The sequence below is a fragment of the Haliotis asinina genome, chromosome 4, assembly GCF_037392515.1.
Source record: "Haliotis asinina isolate JCU_RB_2024 chromosome 4, JCU_Hal_asi_v2, whole genome shotgun sequence".
NCBI lineage: Eukaryota > Metazoa > Mollusca > Gastropoda > Lepetellida > Haliotidae > Haliotis > Haliotis asinina.
This window is the reverse complement of record NC_090283.1, coordinates 13462772-13474857: the sequence shown is the minus strand read 5'-3', so window position 1 is coordinate 13474857 and position 12086 is coordinate 13462772. Positions and strand designations below refer to the sequence as shown.

The 12086-nt window shown below is 41.8% G+C and overlaps 1 protein-coding gene across 2 annotated transcripts in view; it reads right to left on the bottom strand.

Annotated features, from left to right (window-relative positions):
* LOC137281300 (chitin synthase chs-2-like) overlaps positions 1-10891 on the bottom strand; it is a 38167-nt gene extending 27276 nt beyond the window's left edge. The window contains exons 1-5 of one of the 2 annotated variants that reach the window (XM_067812468.1): positions 10811-10891; positions 10175-10383; positions 8800-9226; positions 4166-5127; positions 3789-3882 (exon numbers count right to left, since the gene is read on the bottom strand). In XM_067812468.1, coding sequence (XP_067668569.1) covers positions 3789-3882; positions 4166-5127; positions 8800-9226; positions 10175-10284 — 1593 coding nt within the window. In that variant the 5' untranslated portion in view covers positions 10285-10383; positions 10811-10891. Of the gene's footprint in view, positions 1-3788; positions 3883-4165; positions 5128-8799; positions 9227-10174; positions 10384-10618 lie in introns of both variants that reach the window. The other variant, XM_067812469.1, reaches the window with a different exon arrangement.
* Between the last annotated feature and the right edge of the window lie 1195 nt (positions 10892-12086).

Below are 12086 nucleotides of genomic sequence, written 5' to 3'. Positions count from 1 at the left end.
GGTAACTATTTCAGGTAATTATTTACAGTTGAGAGAAGATAGATAACACTCCTAATGTGAGCTAATTGGGGTGGCACAATTGTTAAAGTGTTTGCTTGTCACTCCGAATACCTAAATTCAATTTCTTTTTTCAATTACAGTGCTTGAAACTATGTCAGCGATTCCTACCAGGAACATTTAGGGTAGTCTAGTGGTTAAAACGATGGCTTGTCACCCCGAAGATTCGAATCCCCACATGGGTACAGTATCTGGTAGGGCTGGAACGGGTAATCGGTTACTCGAATCCGTCCCATTTCCAGGAATCGAGTACCCGGAAAGAGAGATAACTATGAAATGGCAAGGGCAGATAATAACATGTCTTTTTTCATTACTGACCTAACACACATTTGCTCCACTGGTATTGTCCGCTAATGGAGCTTATTACTAACGACTGTAATTTATCTGCGCATGAGCAGTGCGTAGTAAAGTGACAGTAACAGCAGGAAAAATGTTCTGTGACTTTACGAGGAACATACGTAATAGTGTTATTCTTACACTGGTTAAACAGACGTATATAAATAGCTACAGATACGTTTTAATGTCTTATTGCCACCCTTTAAAATGTTGAATAAAAATCTCTGTCAAATCGTGATTGAATATTCAGAACGTAGACAGAAAGGGCTGTATTCTTTACATTTCCGGGAACTCGATTCCTCTCTCTGCTCCCATCCCCTTAGATGGTACCGTAATATCCCAAAAGAACGACCCATATCCTCATAAAAACCATTCATATTCATTGAATATCAAGTCACGACTATACTGTCAAGTGTAGACCTTTGCTCATAAAATCAATCCATCGTTCATTCAACTTAAGAAGCTTTCGAATATTACTGGCAAGGCAAAATAAAAAAATAACAAATGTTGATGGGGTTTTTTTCGCATCCCATAAGTAATAGGACCGATAGGTCGTTTTTCTGTTTTCTATTTTTTAAATCATGTTTTGATGATTGACTGGTTGATATTTTATGTCGCCCAAAACAAGGCCCCTACGTTGTGAAATACATTTCAGTTAGGTGACACGCGAAAAGTAGATTGATGGTATGCCCCTCCAGATTGTCCCATGACACAGATAACTTTTCATCAGGGTTAAGACAACAAACTTTCAGATAAATAAAGGTTATATTTATAAAACCGACACTTTAAGAAGATTTGAATTTGTTATAGAGGCCTATTGTTGTCTACTATCGGACTGCCGAGTAATGTAGCCTATACTAAACAAACAACTCACACCGAGCTGGGTCACATAAATATTCTGTTACGCTTTATTAGCTGAAGTCAGTAAGATAAATGTATGACTCTCAAGGACTTCAAGGAGCTCCCAATGGCTGTACACGTACTTGGCATTGTTTATGGTCAACCCGACCTTGCAGTTTATTACATTCACGACAATAAAGCAAACCTTGGGTGTACGGGTAGAAATGTAGGTATTTGGCTTTAGCCACGGAGTTGTGTTGAATTTCGAGTTAAATAAAATGATTCAATCTATTTGTAATGTTGGAACTAGATGAATCATAGATCCTTGTGAATCCTGAGTCAGGGCCACGGGGTAGTCTAGTGGTTTAAGCGTTCTCTCTTTACACAGAAGGGCAGGGTTCGATACCCCACATTAGTACAACACATGAAGCCCTATTGTCCCCGCCGTGAATTTGCTGTAATATTGCCAAACGTGGCGTAAAACTCACTCACTCACTTCTTAGTAAAAAATTATTTTAGTCAGACTGGACGAGAACACTATGGTATATAGAATACAGAATGGTATATAGCTGGATATTTGGTGAAACTACGATCACTTCAAGAACACTATGGTATATAGAATACAGAATGGTATATAGCTGAATATTTGGTGAAACTACGATCACTTCAATGAATTCAAACCATGCAGCAACTCAATAAAGGAAAGAGTGAGTGCGCTTTTACGCCGTTTTTAGTAATATTCCAGCAATCCACTGCAGGGGACACCAGAAATGGGCTCCACACATTGTACCCATCTGTGGAATCGAATGCGGGTCTTGAGCGTGACAAGCAAGGACTTAAACCACTAGGCTACCGACCCTATTCATACAGGAGTTAACATCTGAACCATTGGGCGAAAGGACGAGAGTATTGCTAGTCTGCTATGTGAAACTAGGTCACTCGTTCACAAAGCTTACCCATGGCAAAGGCAGTTAACCGTTAAACGTATCTTGTGGAACTGAAACGTTTTTCAAAAGGACAAAGACAGCTGTAATCTTTTGAAGAGTGTAAAAGCCTCTCGTGACAGAAACACGCTGAGCAATTCAATAAGATTTACAGGGAAAACTCTAAGAAACATAACACACCACTGTGGACAGGACAAGGAAATATTGTGCTTCAAAATATCCGGGTAATCTATGGACGTTAACCCATGAAGCAGCTACACCCACACACAGACCAACAGCCCAGGGATAACGTGCGGACTGGGCATATCCTCATAGGTATAGGTGCGTCTCTCATACTGAATCAAACCCAAAATGTACACCGCACCCCCATCGATTTAGAGTTATACAACCCTCCCATATAACTCCATGTTCCCAATCCTTCACATGACACTCCACCTTCATAACTTTAGAAATTATGAAGGGTCTACAAAAGCACTCCCAATCGAGTTACTCTTTCTGTGTACCCGGATCCAAATCTCCGCAAATACAGCCTGCCATCCAAAAACTAGAAGACATGTTGCATCTGCTCTCACACAAACACTCGACCTACCAACCCAACAATACATCATATCTACCCGATCCAGATCTCCTCGAATACACCCTGCCCTCCAAGCATTAGAAGACACAAACATTGTACCAACCAAACAAACAATATATGCGCATACCTTGATCCATATCCCATACACCCCTCAAAGATTACAAAAGAAGACATATTGTGTCTACTCTGACCTATCAACTCAACAATACATTCGGTCTACCCCGATCCAAATCTCCTCATATACACCTGCCATCCAAACACTAGACGATATGCTGCATCTGCTCTCACACAAACACTCGACCTACCAACTCAACAATACATTTTGTCAACCCCGATCCATAACCCTTCACACATACCCCGCCCTCCAAACACTTGATGACACATTACAAACACTCGACTTCCCATATAAGTCTCCTCTGCCACCCCGTACCCGCACTTCACCCTTCTAACACCAAAAGACACGCTGCATGAGGGTCTCACACACTGCACTCACATGAACAAGGTACACATTACTGTGTATTCTCTCTTCCTCTCTGTTTCTTTCAAAAATAGCGTTAAAGACATTGAAATCTTCAGATGAGTCGGTTTGTTTTTATACCTATGCTTGGAAGGTTCTGTAATAGTATTTGGGATTCACATTTAAACGCTGGCCTTTGACATCGAGAGCAGTTCCTTAAACCATTATGAACACGCAGAATGTCTCATTATCAAGAGTGAGAAAGTGAGTGGGTTTAGTTTTACACCGCACTCAGCAGTAACCCAGATATATCATGGTGGTGTAAATAACAGTCTGGACCAGACAATCCAGTGATCAACAGTTGACCACCGATTTACGCAACTGGGGCACGATGACTTGCATTAATCAAGTCTGCGAGTCTGACAGTCGATCTCGTTAGTCGCCTCTCACGAGACACATGGCTGACTGATGATAAATTCTAACCCAGATGTTCTCGGGTCTCATCAAGAATGACCACTGACAGCAATACTTCACTCTCATCATCAAGATTGGTCATTGATGGCGATACTTCACGTACCTTCGTTTCTATGTGGGCTTCCTTCACACGCTTCCGGTTCAGGATCAGCGACTGGTCAAGCAGTATTCCACAGTACAGCGGCTTGGCAAATAACCTGTAATATTCGTAACTGGGTTTATGAGTTGGGCTGCCACTGGATTTAACAACTTATACAAGTGAAAAATACAAAGTGCTTTACGGCAAATACATTTTGAGAAATATTTGCGCTCTTTAATGTCACTTACAAACCAGCGAATCGGCATATCCGTAAATATCTGTACACGTATGCATAAGTATAGTGTTTCAAAGCAAGATAGCCCGGAAAGCATGGTCTCCGAACACACTGGATAACTGTCGAGAATTTATCATATATTACGAAATAATACCAGTTCTCCTACCTGTATGTCCTGGCCAGTCTCTCGTCGCTCGGATGCCAAATATGATCGACAATGCAAAATAAGGTTATGTACCCAAACACGCCGATCGGAATCCAGTAATCCACGGTAAACTGCAGCAGGAAGTCTGAGAACTCTGGAATTGGTTGCACCCACTCGAAGCTGCAGCCCAGGAACTGTCCATTAATATTACTGACGGAGTAGGAAAGCAGGATGAGACCAAACGTAACAGGCGTCGAAAACAACATTGGGACTGAAAAACACGGGATCTGTGCACGCACCTTGCAGCAGGCCTTGGACATGCCGTAGCACACCGCGCTGCACAGAATGCACACTGCAGCTACCAGAAAAGGGAGTTGCGCAGAGCATGAAGATGTTGCATCTCTAACATCTTCAAGAGTCATCGTCCCATATATGGAGCATCCTGTAGCATTCTTCTTTGTAAGGAAAAAAGTTGCGGCGCAGTCATCGCCACCAGGAGCAAAGATTACAGCCGGAACAACAAGTGTAGTAATTATTTTAATGACGGAGGTAATTAAATCAATCTTCACCCTCTGTTCACGGATGTTACGTCGTATTGTAGCCAAACCTTTGATTCCACTCACGTAGTTCTCCCACCACGTGACCGATATCAGAACGAGGCTGACAGGAAGTAGAATTGCGTTTGTGATGTTGTCTTGCTGGGTGTATGTTCTCAGTGCCCACAGGGCAACAGTCGTTATGTGTACAACTGCCAGGACGCAGTTCAAAACTCCCTTCACGACCTTCATTGCTGTTGATTGCGTGGAGTCATTTCCTGTGTCAGCATTGCCATTCTGTTCCTTTCTTTCAAATATTCTGAAGATCGCAGGAATCACAGCTACGCTAAACGTCACAAAAAAACCGAGCAACGGGTCAACGTTTGGGAGGACGAGGAAGACAAAGACGCAGAGGCCGATGGAGTGAATGATCTCGACGAGGCTTGCCTGGAGATAGAAAGACATCATCGGTACCAGTTATATTTGTATGGAAACAAACGGGATTACCACAGCAGCACAGTGTAGTTCTTGTCCTTTAAGGAGCTTGCACTTACAATTTCATTAACGACTCACCCAACACTATTCCAGGTAAATAGTCGCGGCCTGCAAATAATCAAATCTGGAGCAGACAATCCAGTGGTCAGCAGGATGAACACCGGTCTACGTAACTGGATTACACTGACATGTGTCAGCTGATACGCATAAAGTATAAATTGCTGAAGGCCAGTTGTAATCCGGATCTCAATCTCACAAGACACTGATATTTGACCAGAAGTGTTCAAGTATTTAAAAATAAACGTGTAAGTGCGTACTTGCAGCGCGTCATGAGTTACCCAATAAGTTGGTTGCTTCGTTACTGACACCTAAAATGCCGATCAAACAATCAATAGCTGCCTGTGTCTGTTATTTCACCCATCAGTCGTGACCATTGTCCGCATGATCACTGATTCTTTCCCAGTCACCGAGGCTGACCACCCGATAACGATAGTCGCCTTTTAGTGCAAGTGCGTGTAGCTGAACACCAATCCTCTGTAGAGTGGAACCAATAGCCAAAGTATATTTTATGGAAAACGAAGTCTTGACTTTCTTTGAATAAGTTTTAACTGGTAACAACTCATGGAACACTGTGTGCACAAATCACGAATAGGGAACACTCCCCTGGCCCGTTTCAGTCTTATAACAAATGCAGGCATCTTCAGACTTTGTTTTGTAATCTACCTGATTTGTGTGACAAATCGAATAACACAGACTAAGAACACATAAATGTAATTACAGTAAGGTTGATGTTCCCCTTTTTTATAAGTACAACACTCTCCATCAGAACCAGGGACAGTTGGTGGGATACAGCTTGTAACTTTGGAAAAATAAATCTCATAGATGTCTCGTTGAAAACAAAAATCATGGAATCCACGTTACTACCATCTGTAATCTACCTTACCATTTAGTTTCAATCATCATAATGTTACATGAAACAAATATGGAATAAAACTTTGCCTTTTGCATAATCTCAGCTACTATTGACCACAAATCAATACAGTGTTCTTCTTGAAAAGGGCACAGATGGGGATAATGAAGAACTTCGGAAAATGTAACATTTTTGGTAATCTCTGTTACCCCTCATTGTATGATAGCTCTGTAGCTCATAATACACTTATTATCATAATACACTTATTATCATAATACACTTATTATCATAACTTATTACAAACAAATGAATATTATGTATTGATGAAACAAAACCTATAGATGCCATGGAAAGGTATCGAAGGATAGCATTGTTAGAGGGAGTCCGATTAGGTTAAGAATGTTCACTTTAATGTAATTTCGTTACCAAGGTCAAGACGCCTTAGAAACATAACCTAGCAAATGCATTGATTAAGTCATTAGCTGGATTTTATATAGTGCGTATTGTATTAGCGATAGGTATTAGTTCTATAAGAAAAGAATGTATTTTCGCTGCCAAGTAGATCACATGTCATCTCGTACATTGCATCACAGGGATTTTTGTCTTGTTCTTTTTGTATCATCTGTGACATATTACTGCAATTTGCTGTATCCTCTTGAAGCATCTGCCTCGCTATGTCGGTTACGTCCAGTATTTTATGTTAAATATTGTTATATGTAGGTCAGGTAGGTTACGCCCTTAAAAGAACGAAACGATATAAACTTTAATTATGTTTTTATTGTAAAGGAATCTGGAGTAACCTGCTGTTTAGCTTTAACACATTTTCCTCATTACTTTTTGAGCTATTTCACATCATTTTGAGATTTTAACAAGGTATTTGCGTGTTCTAGACTTTGTTAATTCATTAGTAACGTAGATCACGCATACGAGGGGATGTCAATACGTTTTGAGCCTTGAGCATTTTTCATACCCAGATGTTACAGCCTATGGTACGACATTGAACCTTGGGGTGTAGCTGATGTGATATATGAGTTTGGGTATCCTACTCTCAGAAGTTATGGAACAGCTCACATTGACAGAAACACACACACACACACACACACACACACACACACACACACACACACACACACACACACACACACACGCACGCACGCACGCACGCACGCACACACACACACACACACACGCACACCACGGCAGGGAAAATGAATAAAATTGAGTATAGAGCAGTAATTAAGTTTTTAGTTCTTGAAGGAAACTCGGCGAAGAACATTGAAGAAAGGCTTTCAGCAGTTTATGGGAAGTCCTCCCCTTCATCTGCTACCATCAAACGATGGGTCAATGAATTTAAACATGGTAGAGAGAGTCTTGAAGATGACCCCCGTCCAGGTCGCCCAACAGCAAGCACTAGTCAGGAAAACATTGACAGAGTGCATAGACTTGTGCTGGAAAATAGTCGAATCACACTCCACGAGATAGAGGAGACCACAGGCATTTCACACGGATCCATCGAGACAATTCTTCATGAACATCTCGTCACGTCTAAGGTGTGTGCAAGATGGGTGCCAAGAATGCTGACAGATGAAATGAAGCAAACAAGGGTCACCATAAGCAACTCCATGCTAACCAGATACAACAAGAATCCAGAAGATTTTCACTTTAGGCTAGTAACCTGTGATGAAACCTGGATCCACTACTATGATCCTGAGAGCAAACAAGAATCCATGGAATGGAAACATGTCACTTCTCCCAGGACCAAAAAGTTCAAAGCCTCCAGATCAGTGCAGAAGGTAATGGCGACAGTCATCTGGGATAGCAAAGGCGTCATCTACATAGATTACTTACCAAAAGGAAGAGACAATGAATGGGGAATATTACGCTAACTCGTTAAGGCAAGTGCGACAGTCAATGTAGGAGAAGCGCCGGGGCAAGATCAGACGTGGTATTCTTCTACATCAAGACAATGCTCCAGTACACACCTCTCGTGTTGCAGCTGCTGCTGTCCAGGAATGCGGGTACGAAAACTTGCCGCATCCCCCCCGCCCCTACTCTACCATCTGTTCCCAAATCTCAAGAAACACCTGTGTGGTCGTAGATTTCAGGATGATAATGAGCTTATTGCTGCTACTGAGGCTTGGTTTGAGGACCAAAATGGCGCCTTTTACAGAGATTTCATCAGCGACTGGCAGAAAAGATGTCTTGACTCACGGGGACTAATATTTTGTGTTTTTCGATGCAAGGCTCAAAACTTAATGACATCCCCTCGTAGAGATAATGTACAAAATGGTAATCTTGGCTAAGAAATATACTAAACGTCATTCTTTCTTTTCTCTTGAGAGAATAACATAATAGAATATTTATAAATGCTATTTCAGAAAACGTTTTCAGGACTCTCTGTCGTGGGTTGCATTGTACTACCGTCTGGCGACAAAAGTTAGTAATAAAATCAATCCATATGAATATCTGTAGGTAGTCAGATAAGCACGAGGGCGTGCCAGTTAACGCTGTTTGCGATGCCTCTGGGTTGATATTTAACCGCTAACATATTTTTAAATACAAATCCCAACTCCCCAGGCTACAGTTTAAGTGTGACACCAATATTCATAAATGGCTCCTCTTTACAGACAATCGGTGTGAACATCAATTCTAACATAGGTTCTTCGCGGTAATATGAAACATGATTTCTGAGTATGTTTTCCAGTATCACTCACCACAATGACAGGTAGTACTTGCACCGATTTGTTCTGTTTTGTGATCATCCTCCACGTGCACGACATCGCCGTGAATACATAGGGGGCCCACATGACGAGAATAAGTGACCACACCCATTTCATGTCTACAATCAGGTCCTTCTGTTTCAACAGGAACCGTACCCTGTTGTTCCCATTATGAGCCGTATTGTTGTCTTTGATTTGTTCTTTGCCAAGTATAAAATGATCATGGATGGGTAGATGGTACGTCATATAGAATATGCAAAGTTTGGACATCACGGACGAACCGAGAATAAGACCAATGAAAACGATGTACGTAAACAATTTGACGATGGCGTTGATGGTCTTCCATATTTCGTATTCCGAGGAAGTTGACAGGCTCGTCTTGGCATCTTCTTGGAATATATCCCATGGCTTGGCTTTCTCTCTGAAAATAATCGAAAATGACCATCGATTATTTGTTATAAACTTTGCTTGTGATGCAATGTTGCGAAACCCCCTTCCAGACTGAACATTCATTTACCATAAATTATTTTTGGATGTTGTTTTAAGGCTTGATATATGTTTGTAAAATATTTATGTTAGACGGATCTACATTTTTTAACCAAAGGGGCATGGTCCTCGTGAGCTCACTGTTTTGAAATCGGTGAATCTGACAGCGAATTGTAAAAGTACTTCAGCTATTCTTGCGCATACGACTTTATATTTGATTAATTGAATACATTTACATGTTTATTGTGCGGCATTTGGTAATTAGCCATTAGCCACGCATGTATGTAATATAGTATACACGCAAGTATATCTTCATCAAACCCTACATCACAATGTGGCTGTGTGTATGAGCGGAGGCTTATTGAAGCAAGCAAAGCTAAGCTACTTACACATGAAAGGGTATGACTTCATCTGAAATTGCTTAAATTAAGAGAAGTTAAGCTGACCTAACCAAACCATACCGATTCTTTTCTTACCTTAACATGCTTTAGATTAGTTAAGAATATCTTACCTTACCTTACCTTACCTTACCTTACCTTACCTTACCTTACCTTACCTTACCTTACCTTACCTTACCTTACCTTACCTTACCTTACCTTACCTTACCTTACCTTACCTTACCTTACCTTACCTTACCTTAACTTTATGCAACCTAGCTTAGCTCAGCTTAGCTTACATTGGCTTATTTTACCTTATCACACCTTCGTACAAAGCTAAGCTAAGCTAACATTATCTAATCTAACATGATGTAATGCACTCTGTTCTAATCAGGAAATGCATTGTGCTGTGGCCAGTACTTGAATTACATCGAGTGCTGCAAGGGCTATTTGGGACAGTGCCAGCTCCACCTCCATCTCAACTATGACAGTCGTAAATTACTTACATGGGGGAGGTCCTACGACCGCTGTGAACGTTATTATCATACGATGAAACCCTGTTGACGGTGTCAGCCTCCTCGCTTACATACCCGGGATTGTCTGTTCCCGTTGCCATGGTAACGGATGTGATGTAGCGTCTCAAACCACCAACTCTACATCATCAGGTATTACTCTGAAGTTTCCCTTGGTTATCCCAGCACAGGTCGTCAGGTACCTAATGAATCCAAACACAAGTACATTAACACAAACATTAAACAAAGCACTCACACATGACTAATTACATGCAACTATTAACTCAAAGACATTAATCATTGGAGCATAAACACAAAGACGATACAAACTGTCTGTGACACGACAAACCCTGTGACACGACAAGCACTTTATCCGATCACACCCCGGGTAGGTCCACAGATTGACTCCACCCTCAAATAGCATATACCCATGGATACCCAGGGACAGAGGCAAGCGTCCGGCTGTTCCAAATAACACTCTTGTCTCCCTCGGACAGCGCCCGATTGTAACTGCGACAGGCGCGGCCGGTAAGGCTGTTCCAATTAAGAACAAATCTCGATTGTTTCCAATGGACACGCCTAACTGAACCCAGAACACACGAAACCGACAGACTGTTCCAAAGAACTGACTATTGTCTCCCACGGACACCACCCGATTGCACCCAGGATAGTCGCAGCCAGCCACTAACACTGTTTCACATATATGACTCTCCGCTCAGGAGTGAGCTTTTCCAAGAACTGACAACCATGTAAACTGACATCTGATAACAGAGGAGTTGTTTAGGTCCATATTGTGTTATCTGTACAAATTCGTCGCTCTGATAACCCGGATGTCGCGTTCCATTGCTTGAGCATGACGAGCTGTCGCTCACTGTTACTTCACCGACACGATTCATATGAGAGTCCTCTGTGAAGTCGTTTCAAATTGACGTTTCTGAACTTTGACACGAAAGTGGATTTACATACACAAATGATAATCGTTGAATGAGCTTGGCTTGAAGTATAACATATATATTGATATGTATGTATGTATGTATGTATGTATGTATGTATGTGTGTGTGTGTGTGTGTGTGTGTGTGTGTGTGTGTGTGTGTGTGTATGTGTGTATGTGTGTATGTAATTCAATGCTATATAGCAAGGATTTGTCTGTTTATCAATAGGCGCAGCATGTGGCTCGATGCAGTTAAGGGATTGATATACGTGTGATACATGGATGTGAGGTAATTTGTAAATTGGCGTTCGGGGATGGTGATTGAGGAGGGGGGGGGGGGGTGGTATAGGGGAGAAGTGGTGTACGGCGGTAAGGGTACTGGGGAGGCGGCTGCAAGGAACTAGGTGGTCGGATTGTCTGTACTAGGTACATTGGTGTGAAGTTGCCACAAGTCAACGTGGAGAGGTCAGGAAGTACAAGCTTGAAGTGATCAAGGTCATAAGAATGACCGACAAGCAGATTTTTTTTTTAGCTTTTCCTGTTTCCTGGGATTCTTTTTTTTTTTCGAAAACGGACCTAAGGCATGGTGACGTGACTGTGTGCTCATCATATATCTGTTCATGGGTACCCGTTTAGTTGATGACGTGACTGTTAACCTAATGACCTCAAATGCGAGTTGTTGAGAGTTGAAATCGAGTTTCTACATCATCATCGTTACATCATCATCACCTCCACCACCAACACCACCATCATCATCATTATCATCATCATCACCACCACCATCATCGTCGTCGTCGTCGTCGTCATCGTCATCGTGGTCGTAGTCGTTTGTGTTTAAAATCCAAACAGGCAATTTGCTAACCGTTCTCAGGGGTACCCTCAGCAGCAGAAAACGTCTCGTTACAAAACAAGCAGCAATCACCCCCATCAGTGTAGACACCCATATATTTACACAACTTTTCCGGGATGTGTTT